We start from the raw sequence: 18,294 nt of genomic DNA on the forward strand, positions 1-18,294 counted from the left end.
TGTGGAAAAGAGCTTGGTAAATTACTCACATAGAAGGAAAACAATGCAATTATTATCCTATCGGCAAAACTAAGAAGCTAAAAGGATCTTGCATTTTTAGTTTCTAGCTAATGATTGTTTGGGGCATACCAACTGGGTTGCAAATTCCTACTGGCAACATTTCATCAGTGAAACGTTAGATAAGAACAGTCCTTCTGTGTGACTAAGCTTCACAGATTGATTTCATTCCTGGTTAAAGAATGATCAGGTAGAAAACAGTGTGTACCTGAGATGGGCACATTAAAATTTCATGTTATTGACATCAAAATGCCCCATTTTGACATCTCTTTTGCCCCCCTTTTTTTAAATTTAAAGTGAAGAATAGTTTGAAGATTTAGGTTTAGACTTCTTAAATTTATGTTTCTAGTAACTGAAGCCTGGTTTTTAAGTTCTGTAAAGAGCTGAAGGACAAAGGGCAAGACATTGCAAGAGAAAAGACAGTAACACAATCTGGAGAGTTGATGAAAATAAATTTCATGTGTTCCCCCCCCCCGTTTCTTTTTTGGCCGGTTTTTGAGCAAGAAGGTAAATACAGAGAAAAGCATAATAGAAAACAGAAGAGAAACATGTCCCCTCGTGGATAGATTATGTTTAAAAATTATGTGGCTCAATATTACAAAGAAACATATTGGCACAGAGGCCTCCAAACTGCCGAGGGACTAAAAATTTTAAAAAGGTTAGCTTTATCTCCTCCAGTGCCGTCCATGTTGCAGCAAATGTTGAGAACTCGTTCCTTTTGATAGAGCTGAGTTAATATTCCATTGTATATATGGACCACATCTTCTTAATCCAGTCATCTGTTGAAGGGCATCTCGGCTCCTTCCTCAATTTAGCTATTGTGGACATTGCTGCTATGAACATAGATAATGCTCAGTGAAATAAGTCAAGCAGAGAAAGACAATTATCATATGGTTTCTCTCATCATGGAACATAAGAACTAGGAAGATCGGTAGGAGAAGAAAGGGATAAAGAAAGGGGGGGTTATCAGAAGGGGGAATGAAGCATGAGAGACTATGGACTCTGAGAAAGAAACTGAGGGCTTCAGAGGGGAGGGGTTGGGGGAATGGGATAGACTGGTGATGGGTGGTGGGGAGGGCACGTATTGCATGGAGCACTGGGTGTTATATGCAACTAATGAATCATCGAACCTTACATCAAAAATCAGGATGTACTGTATGGTGACTAACATAATAAAAAAATATTAAAAATAAATAAATAAAAGGTTAAAAAAAGTTAAAAAAATTTGCAGAACCTCCAGGCTGTTAGTGCTGGTTAGAAACCAATGTTCATTTCAACATTCGAAGGAAAGTTACAGCCATTTCAACGTGAATTTGCATTCTTGAGTTAAGCTCAGGAAACAAAAATAAAAGTGATCATAAGGTGACTTGGACACTAAGCCTCTGAGTCTGGCTTCTTGTCTCCGTTTGGGCGGAGGTTCATTTGGGCTGACTCCCGGAAATCTCAGCTAGAGGCCAGATTTGATGTGTCCTCATCTGGACAGGAGCCACTGGCAGGTGCTTTACGGTAGTAGCACAAGTGAGGCCATCATAGTGTAAAGGAGGGCTTCTGAGTTCTTGTGTGTATCTGGATTTGGGAAACTCACCTCTTGGATTAAAGATGCCACGTGAAGAGCAGTGAGAGGAGTTTGCTCAGCAGGCTTTACAACCACTGTATTTCCACAAGTAAGGGCAGGCCCTATCTTCCAAATGAACGTGACCAGTGGGAAATTCCACTAGAAAGCAACAGAGAACAAGAGATTCTTTGTATTGCCGAAAGCCGCATATGCTAATCTAACGTGTACGTTACTCACTACCTATAGATGTGAAATAATAATTGTGGTAGTTTCGTGTCATCAACTGCTGTCTTCAAATTAAGTTCATTTCTAAAAGCAATTCATAAATGTTGGAAAGCTCCAAATAAACTCAATATGTGACGGGAGTGGAAGAGAGCCATAAAATTTTATCAAGCGCTGTTATTTTGAGTTCTTCATCTACTGGAGGAAAAAAAAATTACTGCAGGGTTTGAAAATCAAGACTAACTGTTAAACATATTGTATGTTTTCTGCACATCTCTGAAAAGTGTAATTATTCCCTCCTTATAGATCATTTGTTGTAACCATGTACCCAATAATAATATTTAGCAGTGACCTGAAGCTAATATAACATTGTGTGTCAGCTATATTTCAATCATAAAAATTATGTGTGTGTGTGTGTGTGTGTGTTGGTAGTAGTAGTAGTAGTAGTAGTAGTAGTAGCAGCAGTATTTATTGCCAAGACAAATATTTTGCTAAAGACCAGTCTAGGGTCTGATAGCTAAGAACTGGGCTCAAATCTCAGCTCGATCATTGACCAGCCCAGTGAGCTCAGACAAGTTACATGCTCTCCATGCATGATTTCATCATCTGCAAATGCTGATAAAAATCCTCTCTACTTCAAAAGGTTATCCTGAGGATTCTTGAAGAAAGTGGGCCAAGGGCTTAATAGAGTAATGCGGTCATCACAGGTGTGCAATAAATATTAGCAATTACTAGTATTCAGGATTGTGTAATTTTTATTAGTTTTATTGAGAGTTTTGAACTAATGAGCAATTTCATTCAAAATGAGGCTCTCACTGGAGCAGAAGATAGGTCATTGACACTACCCCATCTAAAAGCTTCAGAACACTTTACCATCTTTTTATTTGGCTTCTTAGAATATGCTGGTGAAATCAACAAATAGTCTCCTTTTTGTTGGGTTGAAAAGAAAATCTTCATGATTCTGCTTAAAAATACAACTAAAGGTAGGCTATATTCCAAACAACACTCCAACAGTATCTTCCACTTCAATTAAAAAAATGTATTTGGGTCTCAAACACTGGTTGCTACCTTCTGTATGATGAGAAGTCTCAGTGAGGGATAAAAAGTGTTGGAGAATAGTCGGCCATACTACTTTGTTAAAATGGCGTCCTGCAGCAGAGAAGCCAGCGATGGCTGCTTTGCTACATACATGGGAACCATGGGTCTTAAAAAGAGATTATAACACAGCTTTTTAAAAAAAAACCACAGAGTGAAAGGTTAATATAGGTCAACGCTGTAATATCAAAACACACTCAAGTGATACCCTGGAATATAGATATATTTCTGGACTACCTCATTCATATCCAAAGAGTTCAGTCACAGGGAGACCTAAGCTCATCAGTGACTACATTTGCTCCACATTTAGCAAATTTCTAAGAATCCCTATGTGGTGGAGAACACTTCTTTACCAAGTGAAATAGAATTAGAATTCTTTTTTTTTTTTCAAGCCTGAAAATGATATAGGAGACCAACTTACAGGAATGATTTGGCCACATACACCAACAGGCTCATGTCTTGTGTAAGTAAAAAAGTTTCCATCTGAAAAATAAAACACACGATCATTTGTGGACAAATATGCTTGACATTCATGGGATGGTCTTTGGGGTTGATGAGAGAAAGGTATAGACAATAACTGAAAACAAAAACAACAAATAAAGAAATAAAAATAACCCCCACATCTCCAACCACTTATGAAATGAAAAATCGAGTCCTGCAATAGTCATTTGAAATGAGAGGAACCATAAAACTGATGTCAGTCAAGGCAAAGATGCAAAACTGGAATATATCTGAAAGATATTTAATTCTCTCATCTTGTAGAAGAGCTATTTTCTAAGTTATCCTCATTCTCGAAGCTTACTTTCTTAAGAAAAAAGGGACAAGGTATGTAGCTAAGACAATATCTGTTAGAGTATTGTTTCTGACAGTTCTATCAGTAATGGTAGAATTTTTTTGAAGTAAAAATAACAAAATTAGAAAAAGAGTAAATTAGAAAAGAGTAAACTTAAAAAATAGCTCCCTACAATAACAAAAAAAGAAAATGCCAGAAGTCAAAGACATTGTTTTACAATCTGGATTTGATTGACTCATATGCCTCAAAGTTTGATGTGGGCATCCTGAGGTTACACTAAGCTTTTTGTTCTGTTTCGTTGTGTTCTAGTTCCCACAAAAGCTACCTGGCTATCATAGCAAGAAAGCTCCTTATCAAGTCTATTTGTACTTAAAATAGTTTCTCCCATTTGCGTCAAAGGGTAAAGCAAGAATGTCTAGAATAGCCTCATTTCTTCTTAACACCACTATCTCACTCCCCCTTTTAATTCCTGGCTACTAATTTAACCTGGATGCTTGAATGAGATTGAAAATGCTTATCAGGGGCGCCTGGGTGGCACAGCGGTTAAGCGTCTGCCTTCGGCTCAGGGCGTGATCCCGGCATTACGGGATCGAGTCCCACATCAGGCTCTTCCGCTATGAGGCTATGAGCCTGCTTCTTCCTCTCCCACTCCCCCTGCTTGTGTTCCCTCTCTCGCTGGCTGTCTCTATCTCTGTTGAATAAATAAATAAAATCTTAAAAAAAAAAAAAAAAGAAAATGCCTATCAGGGCCAGTCCTGGAGGGGGTGGCAGTTCTAGAGCCAGTAAGTTTCTGTGAATTAAATTCTACCCATAATGTTTTCCAAATTGAAGCTTTTTTTAATATTCCTCTCCCATTAGCATTCTCTACTAAAATACTAGAACACATACATACACGTTCTGTCACACAAATTCTTAACCTGAGCTATAAACAGTCTCATCTTGCTTTGAAGCTACTTAAAATAAATCCGTGTGAATTGGTTTGTTGAATTAATCTACTGTAACTCTACTGAGTGAGACCAGGCACAGATGACCATACCTGACTCACACTGGAACGCAGAAAGACACTTAAATAATTACATTCTAGAAAGGGTGTACATTTCACTATCGGAATACAAAGTAAATCATTCGAGGCCAACTTTGAAAAGTGTGGGCGGTTAGAGAGACAATTGCCCTAATTCAGTGATTGTGGGCATAAGAAAGTTCTTACTTGAATATTTTCTAAAATACCTGTAGTGGTATCTTTTACACGATAATGTTGAAACAACTTGAAAAAACCATTTGATAAATCTTCGTAGAACTTCAGGCTCAGAGCTGCATTGTCTCAAAGTCAAGGAGAAAATCAGTCTGCCTTTTCCCTTGTCATCTTTAGAAGGGAGAGCTTGGAGTAGTTCAGCTCTACAGGAATCACCTCACGCCTACGCCTCTCCCCTTGGTGGTTTCTCACAGCTACTCACCGATGGGTATGGTGCGGCCTTGGATCTTGTCAGCCCACCCTGCACAGTAACGTAACGCTGTGATGCAGCCTCCCAAATCCATCAGATATGAACTGGAGAATAGTTTTCCGCCATTCATTGACTCCATTGTCTGCAAAGGAAATCAACCCTCAAATGTAAACTTCCATAAACATCTTTGATTAAAAATTTGATAGTTAAGATTTTGAATAATCAATTGCTAGAGAATTTGGAAAATAGAAGAAACCTTGTAAGCTGTCTTGTATAACCTTTTCTTTCTACAAAGGAGGTAAGAAAACGAGTAAAAATGACTTGCTTAAGGTTCACATAACAAGACCCAGATAGGAAGGACAATAAGATTCCAGTTTCTAAACCCTAGCGTTCCTTCTATCTCATTCTTTTTTAAAAAATATTTTATTTATTTATTTGCCAGAGAAAGAGCACAAGCAGGGGGACCAGCAGGCAGAGGGAGAAGCAGGTTTCCCACTGAGCAAGGAGCCTGCTGCGGGACTTGATCCCAGGACCCTGGGATCATGACCCAAGCCGAAGGCAGACGCTTAACTGACTGAGCCACCCAGGTGTCCCCCTTATATCTCATTCTGAATGTCCTCCAGCTGGACAGCTTTCTAGGAGTTGGTCCCAATTTGAAAGACACACAGTTGGTGAGAGTGAGTGGTATCTAGTTTCCTAAGTCAGACCGGAGCCCCGGCAAAATTTCACTTATTGTGTAAGTACAACTATGGGGCAATTTAGTGTCAGTGACTATGAATGGGGCCTCACTGATCATTTTTTATTTCTGCATTCCATCCGGATACAACCAATGTACACACACTTCCGTGATCCCTGGATCTTTCATTCATGAGTTTTCTTCAGCAGAACTTTGGTGAAACTCTCAGTCTTGCTACTATTGTCATAAGTATTGTTTGAATGGTCAGGCTGTAAAAGTCCAACATTTGCTGGTCTGGTGCTCTAACCATCTATCGGATGACCTAGTTTCTTTTCTTCCTCTCCTTCAGCAGGAACTTGAAGAGCTCTTTGTGACCTTGTGTCCTGCTGGGGCAGGAATATACAGGTGAAAAAGTTTTAAAACTGTTCATTTGTTTTACAGTCTTCTGTCTCTACATCTCAAAACTTAATTGGACATGATTTTGGTGTGCCTGCTCATTTTTTCCCCCTTGAATCTTAATGCTGACAGAGGCAGCGAGCGCTCTATAATCCACAGAGCAGTTAAGTAAGAGAAGCCAAGTTTTAGCAAATTCTGCTTTCTTCCTACAGGACATTTAAATTACATTTAATATAATTTTATTTCACACGACTTCTAACTCCGTATTTTTGCATACTTCGCATCACGCAAAACCTTTGAGAAAAAAATAGTTCTTTGATTAACCATAATTGCTAAAGTTGATTTAAAAATATGTATATGGGCTTCTTTGCTACTGCTAGTATGAGATTCTAAAGGTAATAAATATTTGCTCTGAACTTGATCTTGGTATTGGTCTATTTTCAACTGGCTTTACTATAATGCCTAATTGAGAAGAAAACAAGGAAAAACACCCCACCCATTTTACTTGCTGACTCATCTAAGTGCCAAAATGTTTTTTTAAAGAACAAGTACACATAAAAAATACAGTTTTAAAAATACACAAATGACTGGATTTTCTTCTTTATTGTTCATCTTTTTCACCTGTAGAAAGAACCTTATTTAATCCAGACCACTGTGAACACATACATTTCAGGAGGGGAAAAGCAGCCATTTATTAAGTTTCTTGGTGGGCTAGATTAAAGAGAAATAAGTTTATCGTAGAGAAATATTCTGGGCACCTTTGACAAATTCTATGACATGTTCCACAAAAAGAGTTCAGGGGTCAGGTGGGTTGGAGAAACCCAGTGTATTATTCCAGGATAGTCCCTGCATGTGACCTTGTTAAAGGCTCTAAGGAATTCCAGAATCAAGAAAAGAAATGTGTTTAAGTTGCTTTAACTTGGGGTTTGCCAAGGTTTAGACTGTAAAATCTAAGAGAGGAGTAGAAATTAACACCAGAACTAGCGTGCAGATTCCTCTTTGAGAATGAGCTCAGTGGTACGTACGATTTCTATACGGGAGCTGGTAGAAGTCTTTTCATTTTGTTTGTAGAGAGCATGTAGTGATCACTAAAACCAAAGCAACTTGCCATCCAAACAGTGACGGCTTTCTAGAGATCTCTCTACCTGCCCAGTTTGGTTAATACTCACTGCCAGGAGGAGACGATCTCTTTCAATTAAGTCAGCCAACTTGTAGATCAGCCGGCCCCTCTCTGAAGCATTCATAGTGCGCCATGGAGAGCCGATCTGAAAAGCCTTCCTTGCGGCCTTCACGGCTTTGTCAATATCCTCCTGCAAGTCAAAGGGAATTCATTTCAGTTGCCTAAACGTGTTAGCAAATCCAATGGCAGTCACCTTATAAAACAGACTAACGGTCCTCGTACGCGGATGCTGTGTTTTCATTAGCCCAAAGTCTAGCCCATTGTACAAACTCAACTATCACGTATGGGACTTATATACCTGCTGCCTCATGTTTAGAACGATGAATTCCACACGCATAGCTCAGGCTGGATTTCCTGAACAGAAATATTTCATATTTTAATACTGCTACCATCGGAGTGCTTACCATACATATATATCAAGTCACGTTCAAATTACTTTACACACATTAACTCAGTTAGTTCTCCATACTCTTACGACACAAATACGTTTCTCATTTTACAGATGAAGAAACTGAGGCAAAGAGGACTTGCCCAAGGTCAATAGCTGAAATGGCAGGATGGTTTTAAACGGAGGACCTCTGACCGTAGAGCCTTTGCTCTTCACCACTACGTATAGCTTTGGTGATTGACCAAGAGTTGCAGGGAAAGCTCAAGGTCTGCTAAAATGGCTCATGTCTTCCTGGATGGCCAGTGACTGCACAACCTGTGAGCGCTCATCTAGAACCCTCTGCAGGGTGAGTCAGAGCGCGGTTTTGCTGCCGAAGGGTCAACACTGTAAGTGTGTGTTCATTCCCTTGTGTGGAGAGAAAGGCCTGGAACTGGTATACAGAAGGATCTGTGTGGATAGTACAACCTCTCATTTCCCAACTGGGTATAAAGAGGTCTTTTCAGTTCCAAACTAGGGAAGGAAGTCAGTTTCTTATTATTAAGGTGGGTGCTATAAAATAACATCAAATAATCAAGCAGAGTCAAATCATCAAGGAATTCCACACTCTGTCTAGCCTTCTTGCCTTCACTCATGCTGCTTTGACTCACACTCTTTTCTCTGAGCCAAGCTGACTCCTCCTGTGCTTTCCTAGCCAATCTCGGTCGCATACTATCCCCGAGCCTCTCCATTCCGCAGATCCCTGTTCAGATCTTTTCGGAGCTAATACAGAATACATCTACCACAAAACCCACCACACCTCTTCCATTACTACTTTATATGTTTCCCCCCCCCAAATCAGTTGCAAATACATTTTTTTTTGTTTGAGAGAGAGAGAGAGAGGAAGAGAGAGACTGAGAGAGCATGAGTGTGCTCTAGCCATGGGGAGGCGGGGTTGGCTGAGGGAGAGGGAGAGCGAAAATCTTAAGCAGGCTCCATGCCCAGCACAGAGCCCCACGATAGGCTTGATATCAAAACCCTGAGATTGTCGATGAGCTGAGCCACATCAAGAGTCAGACGCTTCACCAACTGAGCCACCCAGGCGCCCCAGTTGCAAACAACTTAGTCATAGATTGCTCCAATATTCTCGGTATATACGACCGGCCACCACACGGAGCTACATAAATTCCATAAATCATGGCCACATTTTAGGCCAATTAGTTGGACCTTGCTACAGAAGACATAATTTCTATGGAGAATCTGAGGAGAAAATTGCATAAAATTTTCTTATAGCTGCCCACAATTTAGCTGCACCCCATTCAAGAATGACACCTCCCCCAGTAGGAATCATGAACCTCAAGTTAATATCCCCCACCTTGGAGTATATTTCATTAAAAAGTCCCAAACTTAGAAGTCTGCAAATTAAAATACAAACAAATAAACTATTTTTAGAGTATTTATCACCACGCTAAGATGATCTGGGGCCAGTGAGATATTTTAGAAGTGTAATCTACTTTGATTAAGTGATAACATTCACAGAGCACAAGCAAACATTCTTTCACTGTAATATATCATACACTTGTTTATCTCCCTGCCTAACTTCTGAGAGAATGATGAGTATATACAATAAGAGATATGCATTATTACTCACCCTCCCTGAGAAATATATACACAGAATATTGGGGGTATTCAGTTAGTCCCATTGATTGTTTATATTTGGATATTGTTTTATGCCATAAGTTCTAACCTTTTCCAAGTTATATTCAGACAGTGCTGTTTGGAAAAAACCCCACAAGAATCTGAAATTGCCAGTATGATCTGGGGATACCACAGCTTATAAAATAGGTGCCGCTCTGTGTTTAAACAGATCTGTGCGACACAGCTTTCATTTGGCTCCTTCTGCTCAGTGTTCTGCCATCGGCCTTAGCCAAATACAGTTTACCAAAGGTATCCTGGCCTCTCACAGGGATATGGAAAAAAATGGCTTCAAGACATCTAACTCTTGCCATATGGAAAACACATTCTTGAAATAAAGACTTTCTTGTGGTTGTGTCCTTTGCGCCATAATCCTCCTTTTCTCGTAATCTTCTATTTTATCTTGCAGGCACAGAAGTAGATTTGGAACAAAACAACCGAGGTTTGAATTCTGATTCCTCATCCATTAGCTCTGTGAGTTTTGAGACATCCATCCACCCACCCACGCACCCATCCATCCCTCCATCCATCTATCTATCCATCCATCGCTCCATCCATCCAAATATTTGTTAAACATTATACTGTAAATCTTGGCATCAGGCTCCTAATGATCAAATCGTGAAGACAGGACATTGTCCTTTTGAGAATTAAATAAGGTAACACTGGAAACACATTTTCTATGTGACAGACATGACTTTGAGTGTTCATTACGTGGTAGCAAGGGCTAACCTAGTTGCGGCAAAATAGGCAAAACCATCTTAAAATAACTCTCAGCAGTTCTAGTGTATTTTAATCTTTCCTTTCAATTTTCTCTACCATGTGTTATTTTAGGCTGCTATTATCTCATTGTTGCTTGCCTTCCTCAACCATTCTCTTCTCTCCCACAACTGCCTTGCCGATTACCACCAGGCTAATCTTCCTCAAACAATTTTATGTGATTACTTTTCCTTTCAAATATTTGCAACTCCCTTTGTCCCTCTGCCCCTAAGGACAGACTCTTCTTTCTGATTTTCAAGACCCAACATTTTTGGGCCCCACCTCACCTATCCAAACTTGTGTTTACATTTTTTTTTCTACTCTGTCTGGCCCAGCTGCCTCTCACCTTTACGCCTATGATTCTCCTTGCCTAGAATGTTCTACCAGCACACCCCTCCATTTTCAAAATTCTACATATTCTTTAAGACCAACTATCACGACCTACCTAAACCCTTGCCAGCCTAATCCAGCTTGATGTTAGCTGCTAGTGAAGAGCTTCCTAAGCTCCAGGCACTAAGTGAAGCCTGCTGTAACCCCATAGTTACCGCGACAGTTAAGCACCATGGACTTTGTTTTACAGGACATGAAATCCAGCATGAAATCTATCAACCAAAATTTGATCCCACATCTGGCCCCCAATCCTGTTTTACAGCTCTGCAAGACATCCTGATAGTGATCTTTGCAATGAATATGTATTGCTATCTGTATTAAAAGCTATACTATTCCTTACTATTCTGGGCCTACAATAGGCAGTTAATAAATATTTAATAATTTAATTACCTATCTTTTAAACTCATCATGTTACATTGATTTTATAGAAGAGTGCTCCTGATATAAATAATTTGCTTATATTGACATTCACATAATAAATCATATTTTAATTGATTCCATTACATCACAAAGCTTTTACATTAACCATATTAGGCATAAGGGGTTTTTGTTGTTGTTGTTGTTTAAATTCTATGAATAATAGTATTTCTTGGGTTTTTACTCCAGGACTAGCATCTCTAGGGACATAATTTTTTAATCCGCCAGCAAACAATTTGGCATATTAACTCGGATTTGCTACCCGTCAATAACACTTTTGCCTCAGAGGGTTTTAAATGTTCTTTTTTTGAAGTCAGATCATGAAATACCAAAGGCCTCTTAAACACAGTTAAGGAAGGACAAACTTTCCATCACTCCCAGGCTGCACATTTCCATATTAGATCTATTCCAGTTTGGAGGAAATAGTTATTAGACCAGGTTTACTTTTACACCTGTCATAAGCACTTACTTTAATGGACATTTATTTTTATCCCCACCAATTACTTGTTAGGTAATACTTCATATTAAAAGCAGTTTTCAGGATTAGTCAATATAGCCTAAAAGAGCCACTGAAGTGAAAAGAAAACAGTTCCCACCCACTTCTGTGCTTTGCTTTGTAAGCTCCATTCATTCTTGCTCCTCCTCCTTTCTTTATAACACCATTGAAAGGCAGTGTATAGCCCATTGTTAGCTCCATTCTATCATAGATTACATCCCTAAAACCTCTTGGCTCATTATCTAAAGAGTCAGTTCCAGAATATTAGGTTTAGGGTGACTATGTAATTTACTCGAGTTGTGCCTTTCACTAAGCGATGTTAGAAGTTCACGCACACTTGTTGGCAAAATTGTGAGAACAGCAATCCTTATTTAAAAACGAACGTCAGTAGGTAACTCCATGAGGGCAGGATGACAAAAACGCTGAATGTGAAGCAAACAGTTGCTTACCCTGAACAGTTCCTATCATAAACAACTGAACTCAAGTGATCAAGTATCTAGCAACTCGGTTAGCACTGTGACCTGATCTGAAGCTTTGCTGGATGCTAATGAGCGTTCCTGATCCACACTTGCACAGACAATGCCGCTGTGCGCTGAGCAGGAGGAACTGCCAATAAGCCCACAGCAAACAAATGACAAGTTTTTCTAACGCTTCAGGTATGATCACCAGCTCCCCCTCGCTACACTTTGGGAAGAAGGTAAATCCCACCAACGATGCCAAGAAAAGTCCTCAGATGTCCTGACAAGGACCTGGAGCTCTGGGCACAGATTTGTTGTACTGATGAAACTAAAGCTGAAAGCCAGTGGCGAGGAGAGACCGCCAAGGCAGCGAAGCCAAAGCATCAAGAATACTTGTTCCGGGGCGCCTGGGTGGCTCAGTCGTTAAGCTTCTGCCTTTGGCTCAGGGCCTGATCCCAGGGTCCTGGGATCGAGCCCCGCATCAGGCTCCTCCGCTGGGAGCCTGCTTCTTCCTCTCCCACTCCCCCTGCCTGTGTTCCCTCTCTCACTGGTTGTCTTTCTCTCTGTCAAATAAATAAATAAAATCTTAAAAAAAAAAAAAGAATACTTGTTCATTTCTTAATTGCTAACTGCAACCAGCTCTACAATCTCACTCCTGAGTAGCATTCACACCTCTGGAGAGAGGGAGTAGGCAGCTGTCCAGGGCTCAGACAGAACTCATGTTGCCCTTTATTGCTCCCCCTACCTCCCCTGGGTTGCCAGAGGCGCTCAAGCAGCTAGAAGGACATGCGATGTACTGTGGGGCTGTAACATGGTGTTGCGGAGATCTCCGGAAGTCTCCGATAAAAAGTCATTTCTCCGCTGAATAGGAAGAATGCATGTTTCTCTTCTTTCTAGGACGGCCCAAAGGACACAGGCTTCTGGGTCTCCTAAAACACGTTGCCAGGGATCATCAGTATTTCTCTGCTCAGGTTTGGTCTTGGAACATTTCACAGGGGTGCAGAGTGATTATCACAGTGCGGGCTCCAACTCCAACTTTCTTATTTTAATATTCAAGTCCATGCCCCCTATGAAATGCTAACAGGGGAGATACAACTTAAGGGTTTAATACCTTCACTCAGTAGTTCTCCAAGTATATTCCCCCACCTCCACCCCAACTGGCAACATCAGCATCTGCTGAGAATTTATCAGAAATGCAAATTCTCAGGCCCCACCCTAGAATTACTGACACAAACTCTAGGGATGGGTGGGGCCCAGCTACCTGTGTTTCAACAAGCCTTCCAGGGAATATGGTTGCATGCAAAATTGTGAGAAACACAGCCTTAGTCAGCAGTTAATTAAGCACTAGATTCCTAAGATGAGTTGTGTGTGGGGGAAGGGAGGATATGGACACTCAGAGCTTGATGGAGGAGTTTTACATATTATTTATGTAATTTCATTTATCCATTACCTGTAGCATGGGAGACACTGAACGTATAAAAGTAAAATGCAGCATTGATCCCTACAAGAAGCGTGCCGTCTCAGACAAAGTAACCAATACCTGGATAACGCAGGGGTGATAATATAGGTAAATATGACGTTCTGCACTGGCACAGAAGACGGCAATTCTACCTGGGAAATTTGGGGGGCTTTAAAGAGGCATAAAACCCTATGATGACTGAGGCTTTGTTATGTGCCTGGCACTGTTGAAACATTTTACATCTTTTTTTTTTTTAAGATTTTATTTATTTATTTGAGAGAGAGAGAGAGCACAAGCAGGGGGAGCAGCAAGCAGAGGGAGTGGGAGAAGTAGGCTCCCTGAGCGGGGACCCCGATGTGGGGCTCAATCCCAGCACTCTGGGATCATGACCTGAGCTGAAGGCAGATGCCTAACCAACTGAGCCACCCAGGCGCCCTGATATCTTTTCTTATTTAACCTCCCCCAAGTTTTTCCTATCTCCCCATTACACAGCAAGGAACCAAAGCTGAAAGAGGGTCAATAAAATGTGGAATATCTGTGCTCTTTCTACAGCTAATGATTTGAACCAGGACCCGAGGACTGTACATTAACCCGGCCGTCAAGGAGCAGTGAGGAGCCTGGAGGCAGTGAGCAGCGTGCACTATTTGGACCGTGATTCTGGACACAGTAAAGGTGAAACTCCTATGTTGAGGCCAAAAACAAGAGGGTTTTGTGTTTGTTTTTTCTCCAGAGGCTAGTGAGAAGCCCCTGTAGAATTTATGCATGGATGAACACTGGAATGCACAGCAAGGGAAATCTGAAAGCAGGTGACATGTGTTCTCCATTCTAATCTGCATGTACTTTTTTTTTTTTTTTAAGATTTTATTTATTCATTTGACAGAGATAGAGACAGCCAGCGAGAGAGGGAACACAAGCAGGGGGAGTGGGAGAGGAAGAAGCAGGCTCCCAGCGGAGGAGCCTGATGTGGGGCTCAATCCCAGAACTCCGGGATCATGCCCCGAGCAGAAGGCAGAGACCCAATGACTGAGCCACCCAGGCGCCCCTGCACGTACTTCTAAGCTGTCGACCCCTCTGGTTAAACTCTGCACTCCTGCCCCTTGAGGCATGGATTTTAGGTCTTCTGATAAAACTGCCACCTGAGTCCGGGGGCTTCTCTAAACCCAAAGGAGCCCCTCAGGTCTATGGCTATCTTAGAATGAATCTGCAAGGTTTAATGCCTTTAATTAGTGATTTCATCACGTGGGGAAAAGCTAATCAAAGAATGGGAACTGGGTAGGAACATGGAACTAAACATCGGGTCACAAATAGTATCATCCTTGGGTCGCTATCTTTCATCTTTCAATGGTCTTTTTAAAGTAGCAAAACAATTTACCTTGTAATACCTTATAGGACAGAGATTTCAAGTTTCATAACATTTGGACAACTAAAGACTGAGAAACCCATTCACATTTTAAGGTACGTGCTCGGATAAAAAATCGGAAGGCTTTCACTCTCCTCACTCCCCAGGCTGTTTCATATTGCCCTATCTTACTTTTATAATAATCACAAGGTTAGGCAGCCCTGCCAGTCACAGACTCTGGGGTCAGAAGGACAGCATTTGAATATTGATTTCATTATTATTGTTGTTGTTTGATTTTTAAAAATTTGTTATTTATTAGCAATGTCCCCTAAAGTAAATTAGTCAACTTGTCCATTCTGCTATTTTACTATCATTTGTGAAAACAGCTACAAATACTAGCTTTCCCATCAGGATGCTTCAGAATTAAATTAACATTTAAAATTAAAAAAAAAATAATGATATAAGTTGGTTTTTGTTGTTGATATGATTAGTTAGAAAGCAGAATACCTTTAATTCACAGTTCAATTTCTGTGATTTTAAATTTTTATTTTTCAAGGTACCCATTAATGTTCATTCAATGATTTTTAAGGAAATAATGGGCAATATATTGTTCCAAACGTTCTATCTTGTTTCCTTTAGTTTCATTTTGCAACTTCAAAAAAGAACAATTTTATATGAATAAGGGATTTCTCTGCTTTATAAATCTATGACTAATCATATGTAGTCTGTGGATACAATAAACCCAAATATTATTTAAAATGAAGAACAATCAAGGAGAAATAGCATGAAAAAAAAATCAGCACCACATCCGGAACCATGGGTTCATCATCATCACATGACTACCGGGCACCCTTGAGGTACCAAGGAAAATGCCCCAGATGGCCCCAGAAAGGGTATCGTCATGACCTGTTTAGTTCCAGCTGTGCTGGGTGTGGGAGCTCAGCATGGGGGGAACAAAGACAGCTAGCATAAGTGCTGGGAAACCCACCTTATCTCCTTCTTCTACTTCACAGAGTTTCTCCTCGGTTGCAGGATTAAAGACAGGAAATTTCTTGCCACTCACTGAATTATGCCACTCATTGTTTATGAAAATCTGTAGAGAGAGAGAGAGAAAGGAGGTAAGCAAACCTTTAAATATGCAGCAAATTTGAGAAATTCTTTTATAAACTGAGAGCATTATAAAATACCTAAGCGAGGTCAACGTTAAAACCTTCACGTACCTCCTCCCACCCTGCGAGGTACTTTCGGCTGTTCACGACATTTACACACGTGTCCACACACGCATGTGAGCACACACACACATATTAAAATAAATACTTCGAAATCACACTGAGGTACAAGGTCATGTCAACCATGGACAATACAGACTGGAGAAAAACCATCTAGAAAAAGTGCTCCTATCCGAGTTGGAGGCAAGAGCAGAGGCTTTGGTGGCTTTAATCTTTATTAATCTTAATTTTTCACTTCAGATTCTGAATGTCCTCATGTCGGGCTGCTGGTGATTGGGTATCGTTAAGTGACTGTTTTCTGATCCTTTATCTTACTATTTAAAGGTAGCATGTAGGGTGGTTTTAAAAGATTTGCTTACAAAAAAATTGCCTAGTGACATGTTTTTACTGACTTTTTCCAGGCATAAGGGTTTTATTCTTTTTAAAAGATTATGTAATCACTGATTTGTCCTCAGATAAAATCAGGCACTAGATTTCTTAGTGATATCTAAGAGACATGCGTCTAAAGAGACAGATGGGTCTAGAAACATGGGATTTTGTTCTGTGTATAAAAGAACAGAAATACAAAAAGTGTTAGTATGTCGTTTAAGAAGTCGGAGTTTCACCTTTTGCTGCCCTGAACTTCTGCTTCATTATGGAGCCTACTAGGGCTTTGGTATGTCATTCACCTTTTACTAGAGTGAAATGTTTTACAAAGCCTAATTAAGAAGTATTGTTTGCGGTAAAGTTATGTTTTGTTTCTCTGGCAAAAGCTAGAATTTCTTCTTCCTCCTCTCGTTTCATTATTTCTTGATTATTCTCCTTTTGCTTATTCGTTTTTGAAATATAAACATTATCATAAGTATGCTATTGAACTTTATGTATTACAACTTTCTGTTAGATTTTCTATTACAACGTGAATTAGTCTGTCGAATTGTGAATCACAGGGAGCTGATACACGTAGTTTTCAATGAACAGTGTCATCTGCACTGGATTTTTTACATATATCTTAATTCAGACACGTTCCCTTACTTGATATTTAAAGATAAGTTATTAAGAGTGCAGCCCTGAGGGAGAAGGTATTGAAACACTGCCCTCCAACCAAGGTTTAAATTTGTTGCTATACTAAATACAAACCAGTTAGCTATTAACTATCAAGGTTATACATTTTTAGTTTAATTATTTATATTATGTATATTTGAAATAACAGCAGTCTTTAAGCTAACCTGTGAGGTTATATTAACTTAGCTATTCTATGGAGTAGTGTCCATAACATAGCTTAATATTCAGTCGTGTTCATAAAATGTATATTACCGTGTATCCCTAAATGCTTAAGTAGAATTAATTCTATATTCCGTGATTTACAACATTATTTAGACAGATGGTTGTTCTCCAAAATATATCCTTGCTCTCCTAAGCTTCCATCACAAAATTTGTTACTTTTTTATAAAAAGTCATTTTTAAATGTCTGCCTTCTCTCTTAGGCTGTAAACTTGGCTGACCAAGGTCAGGACGATGTTTGTCCAGTTTTCTGGTTTATCCTCAGTGTCCGAAACAGTCCCAGCCCTCAAATGATTTTCAGAATTCTTGAATAAATAACTTAAAATTCAATCAAGGAACCTATAATCGAGTAGCTACACATGGGTAAGACTTATAATATTCTGCACATGGGCACACTATGATACTTGTTATTTTGCTGAAAAAAAAAAAAAAAAAAAACAAAGGGAAGACTGAGCCTCCATATTTGCTATTCACACCAATACAGTTAACCGTGCGTCAGAACAACATCATCCCAGGATTTAGAGGAGTTCACAAAATTGTAGTGCCAGCCTGGAATTGACAGGAAGAAGACGTGAGCGTGAGTAAATGAGGGAGCAGCTCAAGTGAGGAGACTAGACCTCCAAGGACCCATATGTGGGGGTGTGGGAAAGGATAATGGGATGCAGATGAAAGCCACACAGTTCCCACTGTCCTTCAAGAAAAATGTGTTGGCATCTGAGTTCAACTTGAAGAAAGATGAATTCAGATTAAGATACCGATTTGCCCAACGTCTGTCAGGGTGAATCAGCATTCCAGCTCTCATGAACACATTTTGCAGAATCCTGTAACTAGGCTTGAGGCAAGTGCTTTCCTTTATACATCTCTGCCCTTCCTGTTTTGTGCTTTTCTTCCCAAAGCTTGGCTGGGAAACAGCTTAGTCAACATGTTCCAAATGCAGCTCACTGTCATCCCTAGCTTTGCATTGCTCGTTAGCCCAGACTACATTCTCTCTCTCTCTCTCTCTCTCTCTCTCACA

General features: G+C 40.0%; 1 protein-coding gene across 1 annotated transcript in view; it reads right to left on the bottom strand.

Moving 5' to 3' along the window:
- Positions 1–18,294, bottom strand: part of LOC125282684 (aldehyde dehydrogenase 1A1-like) — a 63,907-nt gene that overhangs the window by 28,461 nt on the left and 17,152 nt on the right. The window contains exons 2-6 of the mRNA XM_048218287.2: positions 15,779–15,883; positions 7,406–7,546; positions 5,177–5,306; positions 3,351–3,412; positions 1,643–1,771 (exon numbers count right to left, since the gene is read on the bottom strand). Coding sequence (XP_048074244.2) covers positions 1,643–1,771; positions 3,351–3,412; positions 5,177–5,306; positions 7,406–7,546; positions 15,779–15,883 — 567 coding nt within the window. The remainder of the gene's footprint in view (positions 1–1,642; positions 1,772–3,350; positions 3,413–5,176; positions 5,307–7,405; positions 7,547–15,778; positions 15,884–18,294) is intronic.

The sequence above is a fragment of the Ursus arctos genome, unplaced genomic scaffold (genome assembly GCF_023065955.2).
Source record: "Ursus arctos isolate Adak ecotype North America unplaced genomic scaffold, UrsArc2.0 scaffold_33, whole genome shotgun sequence".
In the NCBI taxonomy this organism is placed as follows: Eukaryota; Metazoa; Chordata; class Mammalia; order Carnivora; family Ursidae; genus Ursus; species Ursus arctos.